The sequence below is a fragment of the Anabas testudineus genome, chromosome 4 (assembly GCF_900324465.2).
Source record: "Anabas testudineus chromosome 4, fAnaTes1.2, whole genome shotgun sequence".
NCBI lineage: Eukaryota > Metazoa > Chordata > Actinopteri > Anabantiformes > Anabantidae > Anabas > Anabas testudineus.
This window is the reverse complement of record NC_046613.1, coordinates 10,147,941-10,175,503: the sequence shown is the minus strand read 5'-3', so window position 1 is coordinate 10,175,503 and position 27,563 is coordinate 10,147,941. Positions and strand designations below refer to the sequence as shown.

Sequence of the window (27,563 nt, the reverse complement as noted above, 5' to 3'; positions counted from 1 at the left end):
TGAAATTGATTTGTTTCAATAAAAATACTTTGACAAAAATCTATGATTTATATAATGTGTTGAAAATGTAACGCCATGAATGCAAACGCACAGAGATGCAGTTTGGCTCGTGTCTGACAGATAAACAAAATGGCAACACCGTTTTTAAAAAAAGGATCATATGTTATCTAAAAAGGTATTTGTATTCAAGGATACAAAGAACATTTGTTTATAATTACTGATGCCTGTACAGGACGTCCTGTAGATGGCAGCAATTTCACACAGTTTCCAAAACCACACACACCTAACCATCCAAGTAATCGGTTTAATTCCAAGGGAATGATGAAAACAAACCATTTAGCTTGTATTCAGTCAAAAGCTGCATGTGTTGTCCAGTGGGTGCCCTCTTTCAACCTATGACCGTGTGTTGTTTACTGCCAAGGCATTGCCTTGCACTGAAACACGGCTCCACAAAAGGCCTTGGCATGGCAGCAGGAGCAGAAGATGCTCCAGCAAGGCGACAGAGAGGACAGGGCTCACTGTAATCTGATACACTGTGAAAGATCCCAGAAATCTACATAGCAACTGTGTTCCAGTTGGCCGGGCCGAGCTGAGCCCGAGCCTCACTGTGCTGCTGCTGCTGGCTCTCATCCCAAAGTTGGCCTCAGCCCTGCTCGTAGATCTGGGGGCGGGGGCGGGGGGGGGGGGGGGGGGCCCGGTCAGCGAGTTTACTGTGGCAAGCTGCCATCTCTCCCTCTCCTCAATATACAGCAGCATATACAGCGACATGTTTACACACACAGCAGACTGAGAGCTTTCCTCCCCCTGTGTTTCCGAGGTTTTACTAGTCTGACAGGATTTAATTTGTCTGGATTTCTGCTCTCAAATTTAGGCAGCAGTGTACACTCCTATTTAGATACTCTAAGAGAGCGGGTCAGGGCTTTAATGTGAATATGTAGGCCATGGTTGAAGAAAAGGTCAGTCGATTATTTGAGGTAATTGTGTATTAGACATGCAGGTGATTTATAAGTAATGGTCTTTTTAGAGTTTGACCACACTGAGAAAACACTTCTGACTTCTGCCACCTGAATTGCCGGCTGCTTGAAAGTTGGTGACATGCACTGATCCTTTAACAATAGATTGTACAGTGCAACACGCTGTAAACCTTATTGCTCTACTGTCTGGGGCATTTTGTGAGTTTGATTAATTTTGCACTGGTGTAGCAGAGACGTGAACACACACGTGGGCAGGTGAGTATTATGAGCACAGTGCAGTAACAAGGTCTGCTTCTTTGCAGCCAACGATTGGCTGTCACTTCACTAGAATTTTTGTGTGTGTGTGTGTGCTATTTGCTGTCAGGAAGTGATTCTGTGATTCATTTCAGTTTCTCTGCTTATCTTATCTCACTTGAACACTGTTTGATATCATCGGCCCACTTCTCAACCGTCCTCCTACAAACTTACTAGAGCAGACTCTATGCTCTTTGACATTTGAGGTCATCGCCTTGATTTGCTCATTCTGCTACATCTTCCCCGTGTGCCTGTAACTCTGTGGGATAGGGGATGAATCCACAATGACATTCACAGTTGTGAAGGGTTCCAGCTCCATGTTGACTGTCACCACATCCTTGCCTAATTTTAACTCACTAATCAGGAACACACACAGGTGAAGATGGAGACTGATGATCTTTCATATATAAAATGTTTTGACCTTTACTTTTTAAGTCTATCTAGGTAATCTTACCGCACACACAACTTTACTTTAGAAATGTGCTGAGGTTATTTTGTGGGAGTTCTATAAATACCGAAAAGACCCGATAGTCAATCAGTGGATCTTTGTGCAGTTTCATCATTTTGGTGTGCATGTTTGACCTCTTGAGCTGGGGAACAACCTTTCAAACTATAATCTGCTTAGATTGCATTCACTTGCACATGACTAAACTTTCTTCCGAACAATACTGGCTCTGTTTCAGACTGTCAGGATGAATCAGCCCACTTTTCTGTGAATGAGCTGTTGGACATTTCTCTTTCACGTCTACACAAGTAGCCGACGCATCATTCTGTTCTTTTGTCCACTGCTATCCACTCGTGTAATTACTAATAAAAATGCATTTTAATTTAAAAAAATGATATTCTACTATTTTTAGTAAAATTATGTTTTTTTTTTGTTTGTTTTTTTTTTATTTCCTTTTTGGTGCATTTGACACTGTTGCATCAAACATGTTTGCATTGGTACACAGGATATAAAGACAAACTAAATATCAAAATCAGTGACTTAATGCTAACCCATCCCTACAACTGTCATTGTGCATACTTCACAGTCCTGCTGTGGTGTACAGGCACAGCACTGCCTTTCGCACAACATAGCATATAAGTATGCTATTAATAAATGTAGAAATGCATCACACATATGTCTGACTGACATGCATTGAACTATGACAGAGTACTAGGAAGTTGTTTTTTTTTGTTTGTTTTTTTAAGTTTGCATTTCGAAAATAAAGTTGACAGTTCAAGATTAAAGGCAAACATGAGCTTCTCTGTGCCTCTGTACCTCCCCCAGCTGTATGGGGGAGGTAGGGATGTTCTGGTGTTCATATGTGACATTTCTCATGTTTTGGTCATGCGTTTCAAAGTATATGAAGATTGAACGATAAACCGCTCAGAACCAAACAACAAAGGAAGAAGAAGGGTTAGGCCACACAGAATTAATATGCTCGGGTAATGCCTGGTCTGACGCTTGCAGAGCTGTGTGTGGTTGTTGTGGACCAGACTTCTGTCATTGCTCAAGACTCTGGCACGCCACATCTGGCTGCACAGTAGCTTTATCAGCACGTGTACTGCTGCCTTCAAAAGCTGCAGGAATGTACAATACTGGATGGGAAACCTTTCATTAATTCATGGAGGCTCGCGGTGTAGACTTTAAGGCTGACCTTGCAATACGACACACGCTCTCTGTGGTGTCGCAGGTGTAGCCGTCCACAACCTTGCATCTGCCTGTTATCAGTTATTTCAGTTTGCACGACTGCCACCGCCTCATCCAAGTTTGTGTGGTTTCTCCTTCTGAACAGATGCAGTCATCAGCACAATTATGAAAAAGTCCTACAGTTATTACCATACTGTGCCATGGGGTTCTGCAGTCCACAATGACATTCAGTTTAAATACGATCAGGCTGAAAATGAGGAAATGATTACTGACATGTTGCAGTTATAATATCAAGTGTCATTCATTACAGCAGCACACAGTGCAGTGTTAGAGTTAGAGAAATACAACTATAACCCCATTATTTTGACTCTGGAAACTAACATCAAATCAGTTTTAATGCCACATGCTGCGTGATACACTATCTTAATATGTTTAATATATAGAAATCTACTGTGTTATATTTATCCTAAATGAAAACACCATATAGCAGTGTGCAGCCCAGGAGCCCAGTGTTATGCATGGCTCACAGACATAAGAACTTCTTTTAATTTTCTACTATAGCATTTGTCTAAACCTACTAATGAGAACAGCAGGAACAATGTGCCCATTGCTTTGATTACTGACAGCAAAGAGTAGGTCATTTCTAACATTGCAGTACTATGATTGTCTGTTGAACTTGTGCCTAATTTTGTCTCTAAATGTGTTATTTAATAATAAAAAAGACATTTCTATTACATGTTTGGCCTAGTGACAGTATTAATGTTACTAATACTGTATTGACACATTGGTTATTCATGCTAAATAAGCATTTATCTGTAATTAAATTGGTATTGTCTATAAACGGAACAAGCTAGACCTGACTGTGTTCATAAAAGCTGAGCTAATTTAGTGGAAGTAAACACTACAGGTGCAGTTTGTCTCATGATGAACAGCAGAAAGTAACTACCTACATTTATTATTTATTTTTTTATAGTTCTTTATACTTTGACTTTCCAGTGGGCAAATATTGTTACTCCACTACATTTATTTAATAGCTATAGGTACAAGCTGTCACAATCATATTTCTAATAAAAAATACAGTGTAATAAGACTTTTTTTGGTGAAATAATTCCAATAATAGAGCCTACTTACTAGATGAGGCCATTAATGAATTAAACTCTATATTCCAATAACAGGTTGGTCTAATAAGATTTGAATGAGTGATTTAGTTCCTGAGTCCTGTACTCTGGGTTTGATGTAGATCCTGTTCACAGACATCTTTCTCCTCCAGCTTTCTATATTTCATTTAGATATTTTTATACATTTCTGTCCCACGGCGCGTGGTGCTCTCACGCGCCGTGGGACGCGCGCTCGTGCGCGGTGTTGCTGGCCCACGCGCCGCGGGACACGCGCTGCCATCACGGTCTCCTCGGTGACGTCTGTGTCCCCTCTCCTCCCCGCGGCCCCCTCCTGCCATGTTTATTCATGCCGGGCAAGATGGCGGCGAGACGTTCGAGGTCTTATTGCCAGTGGACATAAAAGGCGTTTTATTCAAAATATAAAACCGAGTCAGACACGTTGATATACTCGACTCTATTGTGCGTGTGTTTACCACGCAACCAGCGTCGACGTCTTTTTTATTTTACGCCTTTCAACGTTTTTTCTTACAAAATGTTCACATTGTAGCTCGCTCGCTAACCGACCAGCTGGCTAACAGAGAGCAGTGACTAGCTAGCTATCTATCATAGCCAAGCCGCCGAGAAGTGTAGAATGGGAGAAAAGCTGGAGCTCAAGCTCAAATCGCCGGTGGGAGCAGAACCTGCTGGCTATCCGTGGCCATTACCAATATACGTAAGTGTTAAACTTTAAACAGTTTGTTTACAGATTTAGATTTTGTCTCTGTTTTTGTCTTTGTTAGCTAGCTCTTTGCTAACATCGGCTAGCTATAGAAGCCACGGCACGTTCGTCCGGGGAATCAGGTCATACTGGTCGAGATGGTGACAGACATGGTGTATACACAGCTATTTAGCTTGTCTTCGCCTATCATGCTATAAGTCATTTCCGAAAGACAGCTGAATACAGTATACAGACCATTTGCACACAATAACATTACAAGCTATAGACAAGTAAGTCCTAACGCAGAGCCAGATGTTTTACACTGTTTCGAAATGTGTGCGACTTATTTTGACATGTTTAACATCCAGCATCACGTCAGTTTGTGCGTTAAAGTAGTTGTTGCCCCAAGTGTGTCTGTTTGGGCTCTTAATGCCCTTAGCGAAACACATGTAAGTAACCCTAACTTGTTCATAAATGGGTTATATCTGTTGTTATTGTCTCCGACCCACCATCGGATACTAGTAAGCAGGACAGGACAAGACGATGCACAGATATGTGAAACGTTTGTGTGTGTGTGTGTGTGTGTACGTGCGGGAGATAGAAAGACGGTCTGTTTCTCGATGCATTCCTCGAGTGCTTTCTGTGTTTTGTTATCTTATGACATCCTTATAATTTAGACCAGCTGGTTATGTTCGGTGGTTTGAACTATATGCCTTTACTGAGTACCCGATCTATCAGTGCTCAGGGCAGTCATAGTCATACTCATACTTGTCAAAAGTACACTTTCTTAGTTGTATTTTCATTTAGCATGCTGTCAGTACGTCAGTGTCTGATTGCAGTTGACTCATTGAAGAGAACGGAAAGGGAAGCGGTGGCAAGTTCTGTGGTCTTTTATTTAGTTTAAACTGAGTTTCTCATTTATAGTAATTGTGGTGAGACCGTCAGTGCTTACTGAAAAAAAAAAAAAACACATTTCTCAGAATGTATAAATGGTGTCTCTATGTAGATCTTCTCTACACCCACACTATACCAAGCCTGGCAACCTGGGTGTTTCAGTTTTATCATTTAGTCTATTTATCTAGTCATCACAATAAAAACTGAGCATGTTTCAAGTCACTGAGTCAGGATTACAAGTCGATGTAATCAGGCGCTCCTTTCTGCTTTGGCTGACAGAGTTGACCCTCCCTTTACACCAGGCCAGAGTCTGATAACACTCACTGTTTGTCCCTCCCAGATTGAGCCTCGCCTATTTCCTTATGTTTTGTTGTGTAAGGTGAAAAGATAAACACAAGAACAAGCATGTCAGGCACTCTATATGCTGTTGACCTGTGTGGTAGCTATTTCTACTTGGAATAACTGTCATGCATTGAATTAGAAACAGCTGATAGTACTGCATGTGGAGTACTGCAATATGGAGCCTATTCATGTAGTGCTCTCCTCCTGTTTTCAAAGGGGAACAGACTTCCTCTCTCATCTCCCCTCCTCTCATGTCCATATGCTCAGCACTGCAGGGAGGAGGTTAGAAGAGCTACGTCCTATTCAGCAATGCTATATTAATAGAATTCAAAAAACATATGCCAGTATCTGTGCTGAAGTGCTTTTCCAGTCACGTTTAATGATCATTTTCTAACCTTGGTGAACTGCTTGCTCGTAGCAAGCGATCCCACTTCATATAAATTCATTCTTCACTCCCACAGAGCATTAGGATTGCTTATCTCACCCACAGAGCATGAATGCACTGCTGTCTGGGTTTTGACTCACACAACATGACTGTTGTATAGACTGTTGCAGTATGTGCTGTCAGAACCAAGCCCATAAAAACAGGATATTTCTTTCATTCTGCATTTTTCCTGTCCCTCTGACTAAATACCCACATTTCTGCATCTGTAAATGCTTCCATATAAAGAGCACCTCTGTGTGCAGACTTTTGTTCATCTGGTTCTGGGTGTGGACATTAACAACTAAATTGCACTAAAAAACATCTATGCTGCTTAAGTACTGCTGCTTTGGTTATCACCTGTGTATATTACCTATTATTTATAAAGCTGCAATAGCTGTGGTCAAGTCAATGTTATCTGGCCATGGCTTTTAGTGTTGTCACAGCACAGAGTGGAAAAACAAAGAGTTGCCATCATGTTTGCATTCTTGCTATTCTGGTTGGGGAAATGCTTTTAATATACAGCTGCACTCATGCAGCCAGCCCGTGCAGGTCATTTGAGTTGCAGACACACAGTGTCATGTGACCTGCTGTGCTTGTCAAGACAAAACAAATGGACAGGTCAGGAAAGGTCCTTGGGATACTAGTATGTTTGTAATGTACAGATACTGTACACAAAGGAATTTTGTGTATATTTAACAAATCTTGTTTGTTTAAGGATAAAGTATAAACAACCAGCATTATCATGTTTTATACACTGATACCCTGTTAATTTATATTCCATTTAGAGAATTAGCTGTATTTTTGTACGTATGAGAGGTGCACACGTGTTAGTAGCACGCCAGCCTTAGTCATTTGTTCTCATGGGTTGCTGAGGTACACGTAGTGGAGAAGTGTGTGGCGTAAAACCCCACGATGCGTCACGTTGATTTTAGGAGAGAGTGACTGAAGAGATGGTGTAGAAAGGAGGAGTCATACATGCGTCAGATGTACCCACAGTGGGGAGAGAGGTGGGTCTTCTGTTCTTTTTGTCTGTTGCTTGCGTTCAGACAGCGTTTATTTTTAGCAGCTGCCCTACACTGGTGTTGCTGTGTGCCGTCTTTGTGTGAGCAGGTGACCTCCCCACTTTGGCTTCTCATTCGCTTGCTCTCATAGTCTCATTCATACACTAACATACCTTGTATATTTTCCCTTTTTTGTGAAACATTGTGTTTTTAAATATGTCATGCCTGCTGTTTGTTGAATAAAATGCATATGTGTGTTGTGCTCCTTACCGACAGTTAGCTTATTATTAAGCTAACTGCACAACCAGCAGTTAGCTTAATGACACAGTCATAACCAGAACTCTGTGCTCTGTGACAGAAATAGTAGGAGATTTCCTGTGTTACCATGCATATTTGAGTGTGTGCGCATGCATGTTTGAGCTTTGGCGGAAGTTTGAGTAGTAGTGGCGGGCAGTATTGAGCGGGAAGCTGGGAGCTTCAGGCTGTGAGCTGTTAGATGCGGTTGCTGTGCCAGTCCTCAAACAGCTGATAAATACCAGGCTTCTCGTCCTCCCCCTCCCCTTACACAGTTTCTGTCTCTTCTTGCTTTCTTTTTATTCCCTTTTATCCTCCTTTCTTTTACTCTCTGGTTTCTCCTCTTCCCTCCGTTCATTTCTTTCACCAGAGGCTCTCCTTGGCAGTGTGCTGGAGCAGGAGACAGAAAGTGGGTCAGTGGGTCAGCTCCGGCAAGAGGCTCAGGCTGGCTCCACTCTGGGTGTAACTTGAGTCCTATTACTCCCACAGCGCTATACAGTACACCCCAAGATTACTACCTATAGATTCCATCCATATATAGCAATAAACCTAATTTAATCTAATTTATACAACCTTTTTCAAGACAAACCTACTGTTTTGAATCAGACTAGCTTAAAGAGGCAAAACACCTATGTTTTTTTTATTTAGCTGTTTTAGTCAGGATTTAAAATTTTTGTTCAGCCGAATCATCATCCCAAACTGTGATGTAATAGACTTGATCTTGGGTCCTGTCACATATGGTGAAAAAGATAATAATGGTTGTCAAACAGCTATTAGCATATTTTTGGTAAAGAGTTGATTGTAAAATAACCATTAGCAGTTAATTTCTCACCTCACCATCACCTTGTTAAATTACCAACACTAGCTTTCTACCATTACCTCACATGGTCCATCTTGGCAGTGTGTCTGTGTCTGGCTGTCCTGTCATGTATTCCACATGCACACCCACCCCCCCCCCCCCCCCCCCCCCCCCGACCCTCTTGCTGTGGCATACACACAAATGCTGTTTGCTCCTCACATCACATTTTTTGAAATACTTCAGTTTTATTGGCCAGATGAAATGCTAGGGGCGTAGTGTCCATTTTAACAGATTTTCTCACACAGGACTTACAATGGTCCTGTTGAGTTTGACTCCTGAATTAACCGAATAAGTGAAAGAAGGAAGAGAGATTAGAGTTACTGTAGGTGAAATTACGCGTCAGTTTAAACACATGGGCCAGGTTTCATAGGAATGGTGTCTGTCAGTGGAGCTGCTTGAATTATTCGCATATCAAACAAGCACTGCAAGACTGACTATGACACTAGGACAATCCTTTGTTTTGTATGTTTCTGTTCAGATTCCACCACTTTATGAGCTTTGTATGTGTCTGTAAACAATACCCCTAGTATTACCCTGTGTACCTATAGTATTACCCTCATAAAGCCATGTCATGTTAGCTATTCCAGATGAAGTGACTTCTACACTCAGTTATTTCCTGTTCCTGATAGAGTGACAGACAATTCTGAATGTACATGCCTGTTTAATAGACAGCTTATGTTAAGAGTGTTCTTCATTCAATAGGTTGCATGCCGGCAGTTTCTGGGTAGTCTAAACAGCATGCAGTGGTTATGGTTATAGTTGTGTCTGCCAGATGTTGAGAGGATTAATCAGATATAATAGCTGTTGTGGTCTTTGCACTGTAGTAACACAAAACTTATTTCAATGTGCCTGTACTTTTAATTAAGATATATTTTACATTAAGCTTTGCTCACCATTAATTGTATATTACACATAGCAAGAACAGAAATTGTCTTTCAGGATCTGGTTTATGTTTTTAATACTTACAAAATGGCATCCTGTTTTATTACCGTAATTTCTTATCACCGGTGATGATGTTTGCCTTGACAGCTGTAGCAAGAACTTTGACACTGGCTTTTGTAGTTTATAAATGTTGAATTTAAAGTAAACTAATACTTAACTAATACAAAAAACCTCAAATTACAAAAACAATTAAAAAACAATCTTAAGTAGATTTTCAGTTTTCCTAATTTTATATTCTACTGGCTGGTCTGTTGTTTTTTTTTATGTTCAAGTAAAACACACAAGTACAAGTTTATTAGGCACGTCTATGTTAACCATTGCAGTCTCATTAAAACAGCCAGGTACTCCTACCATTATAAAGGCTATAATTTTCTAACTTAATGGGCATTTTGAAAAGTGTAGATGCATTGCTGTTGAATTTAATGTTTTATAATAAGAGGTGTTTATTTTTTCTCCCACCACTCAGGATAAACACCATGATGCTGCTCATGAAATTATCGAGACCATTCGGTAAGTGTTTTCCTTTTTTTTTTTTTCTATTTCTGAGTCAGCTTTCACATGTACGCTCCTACTGTCACAGTTAATAAGTGCATCATGTGTATGGTCTGGTGATGCTTTATTTGTGTACTTTCTCTAGGTGGGTGTGTGAGGAGATCCCTGACCTCAAACTGGCAATGGAAAACTATGTACTCATTGACTATGACACCAAAAGGTAAGCCAGGGGTCAAGTCAAAATGTCTTTGATACTGAAAAACCCCTAGAAAATGCAACGATAGCATTGTGTGTGGTGTCAACACTTTCACCCAGTCGTCATACAGCTGATTCAACACAAGAGCTCTCGTGTGTTTAAATACAAGTCTTTGAGAGTTATATTTTAGATTTTAGATTTAATGGTAACTTATGTTGGATTGTGAAGTTAGAGTTCATCTTGTACAACATGATGGAGTTAATTTTGTTTCTTGTTATTGTCACAGCTTCGAGAGTATGCAGAGACTTTGTGACAAGTACAACAGGGCCATTGACAGCATTCACCAGCTGGTGAGTCCATATGTGTGAAGTGAATTTGAAAACATTAGTCACTAACAGTGGAAAATACTGCATCTGTGTACTTTAGTGTTGCTTTATATCTCTGCCATTCATGGCTTAATATAATAAATAATGCCTTTTACATGTAGCTATGATTAATTTTTCTAGGTTTTAGTTGTTAATAAAGACGTTTTATTAGAGAAAAGTCTCTCCAGACTAACATAGAAACAATCTATTCTAGTTTTTTTTTTTTTTGTAGAGTACACCTAGGATATTGTTTTGTCTTCTGCATTCTGCAGATTTACTTAGCTTTCTTGTCCAGCTATGCAGTGTGACCAGATGACCAGCTTTAGGAAGAGTTTTGTTGGTGAAGGCCATCATGTCTCACCTACAGTAGTTTTGTTTCTAAATATAATATATCTCCATATACATACAAATATATATTAATGAGTTGGAATCCCATCTTACAGTGGAAGGGGACCACCCAGCCCATGAAGTTGAACAAGCGTCCCTCTAATGGACTGCTGAGACACATCCTACAGCAGGTCTATAACCACTCAGTGACTGACCCGGAGAAGCTGAACAACTATGAGCCCTTCTCACCTGAGGTGTATGGAGAGACCTCATTTGACCTGGTGGCTCAGATCATCGATGAGATGGAAATGATGGAAGAGGACACCTTTGTTGACCTTGGCAGTGGTTAGTCTGTTGTTATTTTGGGATGTCTCAGTTTCAGAAAAAAAATTATACTTTACTTTTTCACATACAATTTCTGCCAAATGGAGCCAAATGTGAAATAAACAGAAGAGTTTTTTTTTCCACTAGCATTTTAATTTTACGCTAATACTGTAGGAGATTAAAATAAATAATTAAAACATGATAAGTGTCCACATGATATGTGTAGAGTATTAAGTATGAAGATCGACAGTCTAGGTTTCTTTATAGGAGTGGGCAATATGGCAAGAATATGATTTTTTTTTTCACGATTTTATCTTGTTCGTGTTGTTTTTTTTAATTATTTTGCAAGTTAACTAAATTTTCAGTCAAATTAATTTTCTTATTTTAAAAAATCTGTTGCTGTAAGATATGAACCTATAATGAATTTTTAAAATTTTCCTATTTACAGGAGTGGGACAGGTAGTGCTGCAGGTTGCAGCTGCGACTAACTGTAAACACTACTATGGTGTAGAGAAAGCCGACATTCCAGCTACCTATGCAGAGGTAACTATGTGCACATTTCTCAGCATTTGACAAAGGGAGCAAAGAAAACCTAAATTTAGGTTGCATTCAGGAAAACAAGCACTGTGTCCAAAAAAGTGGCACTGCTGACATCTCTGGCAATTAAAAATAGTAGTCTAGCAGTAAGCCTTTCTGCTGTGTCTGATCAGCTTAGAAATTGGATTTCCATGTCAGTATTTCATGTTCTCGCTAACTCCATGGAGAAACATGCCCAAACCAGCATAGATTAAAGCATATCTAAGAATATCCCCTTGGTACAACAGTACAAGCAGCTATTCTTAGTCTGAGCCTAACTTCATTTAACCTAAATGGCTGTAAGCCCAACCACATCCTTTTCTGGAACCACATCTGATTGTGTTGAATAATATATTTTGGTTGAGTATTTATTTGTAAATCCCCTCTTTCAGACCATGGATAAAGAATTTAAAAAGTGGATGAAATGGTATGGGAAGAAACATGGGGAGTACACAGTAAGTTAACTCATTGTCGAAGCTGACATTTACTCTGATTAACTGGAAACCTTTTAACCTAACGTTACCTGTTTTGCTTTGTTTTTCTTCTTAGCTGGAGAGAGGTGATTTTCTGTCAGAAGAATGGAGAGAAAGGATCGCCAACACAAGGTGGTATAACAAACCTGATTACAATGAAATTCCCAAAGGCACAATTTCCAATATATATATATATTTATAATTTAGAATCTTAGTTTATAAGAAAAACAAAGCCCCCTTATATTGTAATGCAATCCAATATGTGACATGAGAAAGGTCCAGTTCTTTATGCTTGTAGAAACATCTTGCTTTTAATAGAATTGATGCCGTTATTAGGAATGGTTGCACTTTTATGAAATATAAGGTTAACACAGTAATGTTTACTGTTGATGTGTTGGACTGCCGCCAGCTGGAGATCTAACATATTTCCTTGTTTTTCTGTCTTCCAGTATTATTTTTGTGAATAACTTCGCCTTTGGTCCAGAGGTAGATCACCAGCTGAAGGAACGCTTTGCTAACATGAAGGAAGGTTTGTATCACCTAAAATAAAATTTAATTTAGATGTTTCCTAAGGTCTCAGCATTAACTGATCAAAGGATGTCAAGTACATATAAATAGCAGGTTTTGTTCTAGGTAATTAGGTGGTGTAAAAAAACATCATGGGCTTGTGTTTGTGGCACTAGTGCTGACACAGAGGCTCAATTGAGAAACATTTATTCAACTGTTTTCAGTGTTAAATAAAAAAAAAAAGTTGCTGTAGGTCGGAACATTAATTTTGTCTGTTTTTTTCCCTTTGCAGGTGGAAAAATTGTATCCTCCAAACCATTTGCACCTTTAAATTTTAGAATAAACAGTCGAAACTTGAGCGGTAAGTTTGAATATTCGTGAAAAGGCTGATGTAATGTGTATATATATATATATATAAAGCTTGATTTGTGCCTGACATGCATATGTTACCACTCTGTCCTGCAGATATTGGCACAATAATGCGTGTAGTGGAGCTCTCTCCACTGAGAGGCTCCGTGTCCTGGACTGGAAAACCAGTTTCCTACTACCTGCATACCATAGACCGCACCATAGTAAGGATTGAAGGTTTTCATTCATTGTTACCATTGCTGTAACGAATAATGTCTAGACTAGAATTTCTATTACAGGAGAAGTGAACGATATAATAAACACCAATTGACTGCTGAAGTGGAACAAACATTATATATTACAGACTAACAGATAACAAAAGGTCAAGAGATGGGATGCTGTAATAACAGCTGGTTTTGTCTTAATGAGTAGTCAGTCCTGAATGTACTGAGGAGAGAACACAGAGGATTATACACAAGCACATTAGATGTGATATAATTTGTTACAGAATCCCCTTTGGGAAAGATGGCAGGCTGGTGAAAGAAACCACTGGTCACAGTCTTATGTGTTACCATCTGAAGTTGATGGGACTCCACTTCCTACTTTATTATTTTGTTGCATAAGTGTACCACAGTAGAAATAGGGTACATGTCCCAATATGGATCGGGCTGTATTGTCTAATATTCATCTTCCTTGTTCTGTTTTTCAGCTTGAAAACTATTTTGCTAGTCTCAAAAATCCTAAACTCAGGGTAAGTCATGTTCTTCTTTCTAAGTGTAAAAACAATCTGACTATACTAAGAATTGAAATTGGTATAGTATAAGTAAAAATTGTTAATCTTATATCAGGAGGAACAGGAGGCAGCTAGGCGACGTCAGCAGAAGGATACAAAAGACAATAAAAGCAATAGCACCACACCCACAAAACCTAAAGAACAAAACAAGGTAGGACCTCTGCAGATTTAGCAGTCTGACCTCTCCTGTCATATATTCACCTCAGTCAACCCCAAAAAGCTAAAGATATTAATTTATAGTTATGTGTGTGTCCATGTTTATTACAGCAGGACTCCTGTGGGGAAGAAGAACGTCCTAGCTTGGTGACAGTGGTCAAGCCCTCTGCCAAACCCCGTAGAGCTCGTCTCTTGACCAAAGGTCGCAAGTTGAACAACAAGAAACGTGGTCGACCGAAGAAGGCCGCCCCGGCTGCTGAAAAGAAAAACAAGAAGAATCAAAGCGCACTGGATTTGCTCCACGCCAAGACCCTTTCTGCTGCACCTCCTCAGGGTCAGAGGGCATACACACAGAGTATACTACACATATATTACCTAGGGTTGGGTGATTGAGTTAATTCAGTTTATTTGTTTGTTTGTTTGTTTTTTTGAACAATGTGAAAAATAGCAAAATTGAGTTTAGTGCTGTGCCAGCATCAGTAGTCCTGGAGCTGGAGCTACAACAACTATATTTACATTTAGATTTAGTAGTTTGGCAGATGCTTTTATCCAAAGAGACTTACAAGTGAGGTATCAGGTACGGGGTGTAGAGACCCAGTATGCACTTAATTTAGGTCAGTTTTTTTAATTTTTTTTTATTGTTGTGCCACTGCTCTAGTTTTAGTCTTTACAATGTTATTAATATGTAGAACACTGGGATTGTGGTCATATAACCCAGCCCTATTTTCAACTGTCATAAGAAATCTTAAAATGCTTGTACTTAAAGAAGTAACTAATGTCCCCTTTACATGGACAGTGTAAAACTTAAAAAAAAATCATTGCCTATAACATAAATATGCTTGTTGCCTTTCCAGATGCATACCGGCCACCTCAGAGTCCCTTTTACCAGCTACCTCCCAAGGTCCAGCACTATCCTTCTAGTCAGCTGCTGCTGAGCCCAACTCCTCCTGGTCTGCAACAACTGCTAGGTGAGCTGATAAAGGTTCAGTGCGTTTTAGCTGCTATTATTGTTGTTGGAGTCATTATACAGGGCTACATAATAATATTAATAATAGTAATAATGTGTTAAATCCATATCTTTTCACAGATAACATCAAAGTTCAATACCTCCAGTTTATGACCTACATGAAGACTCCACAGTACCGCTCCAACCTGCAGCAGCTTTTAGAACAGGAGAAGGTAGTCAACAGAGCCACTACTGATTATTATTACTGTTATTACAATTTTCCATTCATGTAAAACATACCTGTTTTGTCTCCAGGAAAAACACAGGGACTTATCAGGGCAGGCGGAGCAGCTCCACTCTGTTTGTCAGTCACATAAGGACAAGATCAAAGGTCTCTTTCAGACCAAACTAGATGAGGTAGGAACTGCTACTTTATTGCCCTCCATATAACAATTGTAAGGAGAAGAACAGCAGCATTTCTAGAAATTTTCTTATCTTAACATTCAGACATGCATTTTTTTTTTTTATCTCTTGTCCTTTTCCTGAAATATGCATATGAAATTGCTTTATTAGAGAAGACATAAATCTCAGTCCATTTGTGCCTTTATACCTGAGTTATGTTGGGTTATGGAGATTATACACTGAATAAACTTCTATACACTAAATCATTGCTGCAGTGGGACAATTTTAGCCACTTGAGGTCAGCAAAGACAGGATTTTCACTGACGTCAAATTGCTTCTTAGGCAGTATGTGCATGGTGCTGACATATGATATTGTGTATGCCTTTGTGTGGTGATCAGCTGGGAGTGAAAGCCCTTACTGTGGAGGACCTGCTGCAGGCCCAGAAGGAGATATCAGCTCACAACCGTCAACTGAAAGAGCAGACTAAGCAGCTTGAGAGAGATATGGCCTTGCTGAGAGACCACAGTCTGCTGCTGGTGAGAACTCAGAGCCTGTTACTTTTGTTGTCACCTCCACTCTGTTATTACAGTGTCATCCTCAGTGGTTCATAGCTTTTCAGCATTCTTCGTGGTTGATTTTCATCTCTACCTTAAACTATGCAAACTGGTGGCATTAAATAGTTATTTTTTTCACTTTGGTAATAAAAACAAAAAGTAACAAATGTGTATGTTGTTTTCCAGTTGAAGTCCAGATGTGAGGAGCTAAAGCTCGATTGGGGCTCTTTGTGTCTGGAGAGTCTGTTGAAGGAGAAGCAGGCACTGCGCAGACAAATTTCGGAGAAACAGAGACATTGCTTGGAGCTGCAGGTACACAGTCCATCTACTTAATTCATTTGATTCTTTTCTAAATGCCTAAATATCTTACTTCCATGTTGGTTAAGGCCGCTATACTTGTGTTCTCTGACCTCTTCTTCCTAGAGCTCCCCTTCGGTCTGCTTTTTGGCTTTTTAAGGATACTTAAAGAAATTGGTGTTGTAACTTAAACTATGAATAAAATTAAACATTTGTGAAAATGTATTTATTTTATTTTCTCTAGACATATCCTGTCATTGTTGCCTATTATTGTGTGTAATGGCTCCCCCTGCTGTCTGTTTATAGATCAGCATCGTAGAGCTTGAGAAAAGTCAAAGGCAGCAGGAGCTGCTTCAACTGAAATCCTACAGCCCCCGCGAGAGTTCCCCATACCGGAAGAATCTGGAGTCACGTTCCTCCTCAGACATAGACCCCTCTAAGCTTTGCCTGTCCTCAGCTCCAGCCGTCAATGGTGTCTGCCCAGAGCTTTCTATTAATGGCACCAGCTCACCCTGCTTTGACAGGGCCAACACCAAGGGGGAGCATCTCTCTCGTTACCTGCCCATTTCTCCAGACCATGACATCATGTCTGCCAACCCTGATGCACGACAGAGGCAGCAAAGCTCCTCCCACGCTCTTCCTGATTATACACGCTTCTCCCCTGCCAAGATTGCCTTGCGGAGGCACCTTAACCAGGATCCAAATGCCTCTGCTCACATGAGAGGTCCAGGACTGGCCACGCACAGGTTAGTAGGAACTAAAAGTTTGCTTTTTTCAGTGAAGAACTTTTTTGCTTTGAAGATTTATTATAGTATATTTGTCTACCTTTGCCTACTGCTTTTAGGGAATTGGGTGGTGTTAACTCTCCACTTGGAGCCAAGCAGAACTGCCCCTCTCCAAATGCATCTGATGCCCAGAATACTACTAGAATTCCTGAGAGGGTAAAGGTTTTTTTTGCAGATTCTGTCATTTCACACCTAATCAGTCCGGTAGCATAAGGTTTTGTGCCTTCCTTGTTGGAAATAGTTCAGTTCAGAGCAAGGTTTTCTCCCTATTGACACAGTTTCCCTTTTTTCCCTGATATAGGGTGGTAAGGAGAGGAGCCCGTCTGTTCAGGGTGACAACAGCATCACAAGCCTTCCAATTAGTATCCCTCTGAGCACTGTCCACCCAAGCAAACTACCAGTTAGCATCCCATTGGCCAGTGTGGTGCTGCCTAGCCGTGCTGAGAGACTGGTTAGTACACCCACAACAGAGTTCCTGTTTGTCACATTTGTCACTGTTACTGTAATCCATAGTGAAATTAACATTTCTGATTCTGTGTTGATGGTGCAGTCCTGTTGTAGCTCCAGTGGTGTACACAAATTATGACACACAAATTACAATGATGTAGTACTGACAAGTGCTATCGAGTCTAGATTGTTGTAAGTATTTTTTTATATAATGATTTCACATCATGATATGTTTCTTGTCTTTGTAATTTCAGAGAAGTACTCCGAGTCCTGTCTCTCAGACCGGCCAGACCAATGGTAAGAATTATCCCTCAGCCACTCAATCTGTTGTTAACATATTATAATTACTTTTATTACCTTAAAAGCATATATTATATTTACAGTACATTCAGAAATTCACTTTTTTTTTATTTTGTTACATTGCAGCCTGATATGACAATCATTCAAATTAATCTTTCTGAATGCACTCTGTGTCCGCTGCATTATTACCTTAAATTAATAAAATGATAGTGAATAATCAGTTCAATTCAATTAAATTTTATTTGTATAGTATCAAAATCACAACTGAAGTCATTTCAGAAAAGACATTGTTAATGACATGCAATGGTAGCATTTGAATGGAAAGATGAGAGGATAGGAGAGGTGGAGCTCGGTGTATCAGTAGATGTCCCCCAGCAGACTAATCTATATCAGCAGAACTAAGAGATGGTCCAGAATCACCTGAGCCATCTCTAACTATAAGCTTTATAAAAAATATAAATATCAATAATAAAATATAGTCTTAAATGTAGAGAGGGTGTCTGCCTCCCGAACCTGAACCGGGAGCTGATTCCACAGGAGAGGAGCTTGATAGCTAAAGGCTCTGCCTCCCATTCTTCACCTGGAAACTCTAGGAACCACAAGTAGACCTACACTCTGAGAATGGAGAGTTCTCCTGGGAAAATATGGAACTATGAGGTCTTTGAGATATGAACATTAAATCTGGTTTGTACTGTGTTGTACTTTTATAATTTATTATCTGTTTTTCATATGCATCTGTCTTGTCCCTCCCTAGGATATTCTTCAAGCTCAGGACTAATGAATGGAGGTTCCCACTGTGAGGACCATAATGGTGCTTCTTCTTCACCTACTCTACACAGCAACACTCCACTGACAGGACCAATGGGCCGAGGAGGTTCCATCCAGAGCCCGCCTCTCAGTACTGGAGGGGTGCTCCAGTATGCTGATGGACCCCCAAGGATTCTTCCAGAAGTTGGACAGGACCACCAGGGAGGTGAATCTGACACAGAAGCCCAGGACAATGAACTGCGCAGGAGAATCTTCTTCTCTTCTTCCTCTTCATCCTCGTCTTCCTCTTCATCAGGCAGTGGAGGCAGTGCGGCTGGAATATCACGCCTCCACCATCACACTGGCAACTCAGCAAAGCAGGGATACCACAGTATCCATGGAAACCACCACCACCAGTCCCCTGGCACACCGCACACTCACACACCTACACATACGCTGTCATCAAACGGCACTTCTCACGGACATGGCTCTCAAGAAGGACGCAAGCGGGGCAGAAGGAAACGCAGTTCTACTGGGGCTATCACAGCCAGTGGGTCCCCAAAGAGGAGGTCATTCCCTGGGCTCAGCTCCAACAACCACTCCTCAGGATCACCACTCAATATTAACTCCATGGTGAGTCACCTAAAATATTTATTATTGAAGCCAACTTGAAAAAATATGAAACTTCAGGTGATAGTTTGTAATATATTATGATTCTATGAAGTCACGCAGTGATTTATTGAACTATGCAGAACAATAACACTAGCAATATTGAAAACAAGAAGTTTAAAGTGTGAGTCCATATTATGTATTTAAATATTCAGGCCTGTGTCTCTTTGGCAAAATAAGTACAAGGAGATTACTGTCACCTAATTCAGCTTAATTTAAAGTATAATATAAGTGTAATCTGGTCATTGTCCCCATTAGGTTAACAATATCAACCAGCCCCTGGAGATCTCTGCCATCTCCTCCCCAGAACAATCAAGCCGTAGCCCAGGTGGGCCTGACCTGGACCAGCCTCCCATCTTGAAAAGGGAGTGCCCCCTGGAGCTCAATGGTACAGGTCGTTACTCTTCAGCCCCCAGCTCTGACGACGACGACTCAGGATACCCAGCAGACAGCTCAAGCTCAAGGTAACATTGTCACTTTGATATCAAGATAAGAATATCGACTGTTTTGACCGTTTACCTACTCAGATACTGTGGTTGCAGTGTGAACTTGTGTATAACTTCCAGCTTCAGGTTTTTTCATTTCTTTTTTTCTGAAGTAGAACTAATTTGCTGACCAATTAAAACATTTGCTGTGCTCTGTATTTTTTTGTATGAAGTTAGTGATACCAATGTAGCATCATGTACCTTGAATATCTAAGAGGCTCAGACCTTAAACGGTTCATACACATTTTGTTTCCACTTGTGGCTGTGTTTGTTTTGATTGTTATTTTTTTCCTCTCTCTAGAATTGAAAGAAAAATTGCCACAATATCATTGGAGAGCAGAGATGGACCTGGTAGATTAGGTGACAGCGAAAGAGGTAGGAAAAGAATGTTAATATTTTAAAATATGTTAATAAAGTTAAAGTAAAAACTTCATCTTTCACTTTTGCTACTGTATTTCAAGACTTATTTCCTGTTTCTCCACCAGGCAGAAAATCTGGTAGCAGCAGTGGTAACAGTACAGGTAGTGAAGCCTCCTCTTCATCCTCCTTGTCCTCTACAAGCAAGTGGAAATCTACCTTTTCACCCATTTCTGACCCCAAGCAACCCAATTGTGACCTGAGGCAAGGTGGCTCTCCATTTGGTATGGGGGGCTCAAGCCGCGGCACAGACTCAGATTCTGATCACAAACAGCAGCAGGTGAGGAAAGGGAGTGACGGAGAGTCATCCAGCTACATGACCCCCAACCCCTTCCTCAGTCAGGACACAGGGACCCGGGGTGGAGGCAGCAGCAGTGGTGGTGGTGGGCAGGGAGGCATTGGTTCGGACCAACGCCAGACCCTCCAGAAGCAAAAGACCCCTCGTGACTGGGAAATGAAGACTAGCAGCAGCCACACGAGTCAAAACCTCTTCATATCTGCTGCCGCCAGCAGTGGACCGGGGATTCTGAGCGGCAAGGTGGGAGTCAGTCCAGTAGCAGTCTCTTCAACAACGGGATCATCTGTGGGACAGTATTTGGGGTCTCAGTTCCCTCTTGGAGGGACCTCAGTCTTACAGTCCTTGTTTGGGGCTCAGACAGGCAACTCCACAGTGACTGGGACCCCACGGCTCGTCAATGGACATTCTGCCTTAGGAAGCTTTTCCAGTGCTGGGCTGGCAGGGGGAGCGGCTGGAGGTGAGTGAACTCATTGTGTGATTATCACAGTATTGTTGAACAGTCAGAGGAAGGTCTTAGTTCTAGCCGGGGGTCATATTGAGTTTTATTGCAAGGCAATGGGGCTGCTAACAGAACCAGGTGAGTGGAGGCCCAGTGCTGCTGTCGTTCTGTCTGCCTCACTGACAGTTTGACTCTCTGTGCTGCCTCGCTTTGACTGGCTGCTTGAGTGCTACAGTTAGACACACCCTCAGAAAATGGTTCTTTTATAATAGTAGATAGATTTTAACAGAATATTTTTCATGAAATCTGTGATTAACCATAATTGAGGAGGAGTTTTCTGTTTGTTTTTATGTAGGTTCATTTGTTAATTTTGACATTTTCTGTGGGTGTTGAAGTTGCATGTCAGAGTCACATCATTTGTGAGTAAAAGTAATTAAAGAAATCAGTTTTGCTGTGATAAAAGCTCCCGTTTGAGGGCAATCCTTAATTGGCCACACTGATTTGATTCAGTCTGTGCACAGTCACAGTGAACTGACTCTGTTTGCTTTCTGTGTGCTTGTGTAAGTCTTGCTTTGCGCAATGCACAGTGTGGCTCAGTCCTTGCTTCTCTCTTTGTCCCCTACCCTCTCACTCCCTTTGCTGCTGTTATCTGCTCTCTCTGTCCCCCCGTTTCCACTCTTTCGCCCTCCTCCTCCCTCCATTCATTGCTATGTGATTTGCAGGTATATTTCACCATGTGGTCCCCTCAGTGTCCTCCCATCAGTTTGGGGTGGCGCTGCCCACCTCAGGAGGCCTCAGCTCTCTGCTCAGTCTCTCCTCCTCTACCTCCTCCCAAACCCAGCAGCACTCCGCACCCCAGCAAGCCTCCACGCGCCTGGTGTCTGGGTCCTCACCTCTCCCTCTCTCCCAGACTCAGCACAGCCGCACCCAGTCAGTCCTGCATAGCCCTTCTCCTCCCACACTCTCCTTGCCCCCTCCGCCACCACTGCACAGTGTGCCGTCCTCGTCAGCACCCATGCAGTCCGACGCCCCACCATCCTCTCGATCAGACTCACTCCACTCCTCCCGTCTTTCCCACTCCTCTCTCCACCACCAGAGAGCACAGTCATCTCTCTCTCTCTCCATCTCCTCCTCCACCTCTGCCTCTTCTGCTTCTGTCTCTGCTGCTGCTGCCGCTACTGCCTCCCTCTCCTCTTCTTCTTCTTCTCTGTCAGCCTCCTCTTCGTCTCGTCCATTTGCAGTGCACTATTCCCCTCGGCTGACGCCTCCACCACCGGCCAGCAGCTCAGGTGGTGGTGGGAGCATGTGGAGGACTCAGGGTATGCATGGTACCTACACCACCTCCCAGCTCCCTGGCTCCCGTCCTAGATAGGGTTTGGGGCTGAGGTGAAGGGGGAAGGGTGGGGAGGGGAGGGGCAAAAGGCAATCGGAGAGTGGAGAGAGGGAGGGAGACTGGTAGGCAGTGAGAGACACAGGATACCTGTGTATACCTGCTCCCACAAGCAGTTGTTCCTATTGAACAAGGTAAGACCTTTGTTGGGTTTAAGATATATTAAAAAAAATCAAAAAAAACATTCAGGATCATAAGTTTGGATTGTAAATGTGACAGGATTTGTTACAGTGTTGTCTTATTTATTTTTACGCTGAATTTATTAACCATAGAATCATTCATGTTCTCTTCTTTTTTGATCCTCCAGGTAATTAATGAAAACTACCTCAACATTAAATAAACTATGCAAATGTCCAGGTGTGGACCAAGGCACTCTTCTCACTCACTGGTGCTTCAAAATGTCTGCACTACCCGACCGCCTCCAAGACCGGCTTCTGTACTGGGATCTTAGACACACACACACACACACACACACACACACACACACAAACCACCACTATGGTCACCTTGAGCAGAATTCATCGGTACTGGTCATGTTTATGTGGTTTATGTGTGGAGTGTAGTTAGTTAATATGTTAATTTACAACATGGAATCAGTACTGCCTGATCTCCAGCACTGAATGAACTGATTTATCACATCTGGTTTATCTTTAAGGTGCTCAAATAATGATTGTCATTTCTTTGTCTTTGTGTTAGTCTCTATTACAGAAACTAGAGTTAATAATAATGATCAGTTTTGAATGAGTTAATGTTATCATGAATCAACTGATTGAAGCACACAGTCCACCTTTATGAGCTGAGTCCCATGAGGTGTCATGCTCCCTCCAAAGTTTCATTTTATATGTGTGAATGTGTGTGCGCACTTAAACACACACATAGGCCAGTTCACTGAACTCTGCTCAGATGTCATGCAGCTTCACCTCTCTGCGTGCATGCTCTCTTATCTCTGTTTTCTTCCTTGATATGAAATACAGTGTTGCAGCATATTTGACTATGAAACAAGATGAGGAACTTAGCATTTTAGTTTAATTTCACACTGGATACTAAGAGACAGTTAGTGATGTAGCAGAAAATGTACAAATCTGGGCTGGTTGACGACACCCCTTAAACTCTGGTTATGTTGATTATTTCCTATATTTTTGTGCTGGGGAAAAAAAAAAGAAAACTAAGGTTTACTTTCATAATGCAAAGCGGATGAGCTATGACACATGCTGTTCAGGCTTCTCTTTTTTTAGCTCTTAACACTAATATTTCATTTATTTGCTATGAACTAGAGCAAAGCCAAATAAGTAATAAATAAGGAATTCCTTGTTTGATGTAATCCAGTCTTTCTTTTCTTTAAATACAGATAATAAAATTTGGACAAAAATCATTTCCGTCAAATCTTGAAAATATGGCAAATTAGCAACATTTCCAGGGGTGCCAGTAGTGCTTAGCAGAGTTGAGTGCATTTTTAAAATGCCCAATGAAATTCATGTAATGAGATGATCCTCGATGTAGATATTGTTAGCCACGTTCTAGTAGTTGTTTGAGAGTTGTGGCTGTACTGTTGTTAAGTGAAGATGAATCCAGGTGTAAAAGAATTACAGTAAAACCACAAAAAAACAACTAAATTCTGTATTTATATTCACATTTTTCTTCAGTCAATTGGGTGAATCACACTACTTTGTGGGCGACAGCAGAGCTACAGCAGGAATTTTGAAACTCTCGTTAAGCTAAACTTATCCATATTCTCTGCTGTCGTGAAATGCGGGTTTAAACAGGTGTAAGGCTCAGATGTGGAGTTGTACTGCATTTAGTTGCTATGACCACACATACACACTCATGCATGCAAATCCTCACACACTGGGAAAACATGAATAACCATAACCACAACAAACTACTGGACTCGCTTCACACCTTTTGGTTTGCTTTTTTTTTATTGTTGTAATTTGTTTTTGTAAGCAATGTTTGTACTGTGAATGTGATTCATTCTTCAACTGTATAGTTTGTATTGTATAATTTAGATAATTTTATTTATGCTGTCAGTCTCTCCATTTGCCTTGGTATGTTTTTCTTTTTTTCTTTTCTTTATTTTAATCCTGAAATGTGTCGATATTGTAGAATGCAATAGTGTGTGTACTTGACTCACAGTCTGAAAACAATGGTGCTAAGTTTGGACTGTGCCTGACCTTATTTATTCTGTAGTGAAAACATCAAAAACAAATTGAATACTTGGTGCTGTACACAGGGACATTTGTAAAGCCTTTTGGCATTTCCTTTCTCATATTTAATATGCTGTTGTCTGGTTCTTTGGATACCTAGTGTGCAACTGTAGACACCATTTTTCGATAAAACTACTTTGCAGCAGTTGGCTCAGAGTCTGAGTAAACAGGTATTAGGGGCCTCTGTTCATGTTTTTTCAACGTTTTTAAACATACGTCGGCTCACTTTGCTCTCTAAAGTGAACAAGGCACACTGTTTTGTACATAACGTTTTGTTTTCCCCTGTATGTCTCTCCATCATAAACAGAATGATATATAAAATATGTATCTATATACAGTCTATACATATACATATACATATATATAGATATATATATAAGGATATATATATAAGTGAATAGGGTTATTTTTGGTGCTAGCATTGTGATCCTTAAATTCAGGCTGTTAAACAAGAGGCTTGAAGCCAAGGAGAGCGAAGCATTGCAACCACTGGACCTTAACAGATGGCGCCTTACAACATGGCGGCAAAGCAGCACCTTTATCTCTGTGACGTATACAGCACAGAACTAGAAATTCAGAAGAAGCTGTGTGTGTGTTTTACACACAGAGGTGCTGTGGCTTAGCACAGTAGATCCCAGCACTAGAACTGTTCTCACTTATCGGATATTTTCACAACTTTGTTTCCTCGCCCTTGTTGTTGTTGTTTTGTCAACCAACTGAGATTCTGCAGGAAAAAATGGTGCTTCTGTTTCCAAACAATTCAGATTTTACAAACGCAAGTCTTCACTGGTGCATACAGAACTTTGTGTCAACCTCTTTACACACTCTGTAGATGTCTTACTAACAAGGTCGCACCTTGTAACATGAGCATACTGTGTAATTGCCAGACATGCTGTTGTAAAACACTTGTGTTGGGTGGGTATGTGCGCATCACATGGTTGGAAGTGAGAGCAGCCAAGCTTAATTTAATGTCTCTGGTAGTGGGAATACACTTAAGCTCAGTTTGTGTGTGTGTGTTTGTTTTTTTTCCCACTTGCCGGTGCATATCTAAGGGAAGATTAGACTAATAATCAAAGCTTTATAGTAAAAGAAAAAACAACAAAAAACTCCTGTCCTGTGCACTCACTCTGTAAACACGAGTGTTCATGTGAAACAAAGTCATTTAGAACATAATTAGAGAATATGGATAGAGTCCATTTGTTACCAGCACTGAGAGGTCTTTTGTAATTATTGTTGATGCTGTTTTGATTTTCTTATTCTTGGTGTTTGATACAGTTGCAGTTCAATGTTATGCTTTTAATTGTCTTCAGATTCTTGTCAGTTTTTAATACTACTAGTCAGACAGACAGCATGGTGCTCTCCTTCACTGAAAACAAGGAAATTGCAGCTATTGATACAAAAAAAAAAAAAAAATCTCCTTTTGTCCTCTTGTGCTGCAGGGTTTTATGGTTTAATAATCCTCAATACAAGCTTGCCTGGCGGATTTCTGGACAGCGCAGTCCAACCCTTGGACGTTTCTCTAATCTGGAGAAGCTGCGGTGTATGTGCGAGTGAGAATCGTTTGTGGAAACTGCAAATGTCACTTTTGTAGCTACATTATCAGTCAAAGCGACAAGGTGCTGTTATCGAAGTCCTTTGGCGTATGGGCATGATTTGAATTGAAAGCTTCTATGCAGTTCTCCAGCATACTTCACCCTGGTACATTATTGATAGATAATCTGTGAGAGCTCTGCCGTCGAGGCTGTTTACTCTAAATCCTGCCAAAGGCCTTAACTCAGGAACTTCCCATATTGCTTGAAACGATGTAAACAATTTTCTTTAAACTACTGCATGTCACAAACGTTTTCACCATCAGACATGATGAAGTCCCTCTCTTGCCTAACTCAGGACCAGGACAACCCCCTCAGTAAGGATATTTCAAAGAACAACATTCGTCCGCTGCCTTGTCAGATCTCCTCAGATTCATTCTCACTGTCACATTACACCCAGCGTCTGCAGGGGAATCCAGCTTTACAAAGCTTTGTGAGTCAGTCTGATTTTGAGAAGCTGTGAAATTGCCACAACTTTCAGCATCTTCCTTATCTCACAAATGCCTCTGTCTAGATTTGTGTCTCTAAGAAGGAGGTTCACTGTCCCCTGTTGGGATCCTTCCCATTATTTGAGTGGTGAAGGACAGAGGTGAACTAGAGTATGTGTACAGTGATCTCTGATTGGTGAAGCCAGGGCAGGTTTGAGGTGCAATAACGACAGACCTACTTTCCAAAAGGCCCTGGGTTTTCATAGAAACAATTGTTACTGTTCGGTGTTGGTGCTTTTATCCTAAGATGTTATAATGAAACAAATGGAATTCATGTTTTTTTTTTTCTTGCGTTTTATGATTATTAATAAAAAAAAAATGTTTCATATAAGACGTGAAATAGTTTTGTTGTGTAGTGGCACTGATGTCTGATTGCATTTTGTTTTTCCTCATGGAAGACCAGCAGATCAAGTAGAAACATCAAAATGAGAACGGAAAAGTAAAGTAAAAAGGCCCCAACTGTCAAAAACAGTGCGTATTCACAACAGCACAATGTCACAGTGGACATTTGATGAACTTATTTTAGCTGCTTTTTTATTTTTATTTCCAGGAAGACTAGAGGTGACTACATCACAATTATATAGAAATAAATTGTCAAAGTTTAGCGTGCAGCTATTTCTACTGTTTGTTTATTTAAATTCTCATGACTGGAACTAGTTGTGCATCCCCCACACTGCTCTTCCTTTTTCACAGAAATCCAAAGTACCACAATTTAGAGAAGTCAGTACTTGTTTTTGTGCCACAATTGCCTGTAATGCCTGAGAAAAACAAAACTTACAACAAACTCCTATAGTGAAACTGTTCACCTTGAGTCATGGAGGAATATGTCCATAATAGCTGCACTCATTTAAATTGGTGGGGTCCAAATAGCCCAGCAGATGGGCCACCGTGTGTGGGAGACGGCTGAATTCTCAAGAGTAGAAAAATGTAGATATCCACAGAAGAGCTACACCACATGAAAGGTGTCATTGTGTAAATATACTGAAATAGGCATCAGGAGCATGTGGAACCTGCCAAGAAATGTTCTACAAATACCCTGTTGATAACATGTAGCAGCATTGATGAATGATGACGAA

The 27,563-nt window shown here is 40.8% G+C and overlaps 1 protein-coding gene across 2 annotated transcripts; it reads left to right on the top strand.

Moving 5' to 3' along the window:
- Nucleotides 1-4,373: 4,373 nt before the first annotated feature.
- dot1l (DOT1-like histone H3K79 methyltransferase) lies at nucleotides 4,374-26,778 on the top strand. Of its 2 annotated transcripts, XM_026345101.1 has the most exons (29): nucleotides 4,374-4,731; nucleotides 9,939-9,982; nucleotides 10,110-10,184; nucleotides 10,447-10,510; nucleotides 10,969-11,197; nucleotides 11,625-11,719; nucleotides 12,145-12,207; nucleotides 12,302-12,357; nucleotides 12,675-12,754; nucleotides 13,025-13,093; nucleotides 13,198-13,304; nucleotides 13,790-13,831; nucleotides 13,929-14,024; nucleotides 14,141-14,363; nucleotides 14,884-14,997; nucleotides 15,117-15,208; nucleotides 15,291-15,392; nucleotides 15,777-15,914; nucleotides 16,119-16,244; nucleotides 16,536-16,975; nucleotides 17,074-17,170; nucleotides 17,316-17,465; nucleotides 17,716-17,758; nucleotides 18,516-19,141; nucleotides 19,436-19,641; nucleotides 19,964-20,037; nucleotides 20,148-20,834; nucleotides 21,539-22,340; nucleotides 22,514-26,778. In XM_026345101.1, the coding sequence occupies exons 1-28, from the start codon at nucleotides 4,651-4,653 to the stop codon at nucleotides 22,186-22,188; spliced, it is 4,869 nt and encodes a 1,622-aa protein (XP_026200886.1). In that variant the 5' UTR covers nucleotides 4,374-4,650; the 3' UTR covers nucleotides 22,189-22,340; nucleotides 22,514-26,778. The 2 variants fall into 2 exon arrangements, with proteins under 2 accessions (XP_026200886.1, XP_026200887.1); XM_026345102.1 differs by lacking the exon at nucleotides 21,539-22,340 and having other exon boundaries at nucleotides 22,514-26,777.
- Nucleotides 26,779-27,563: the final 785 nt, after the last annotated feature.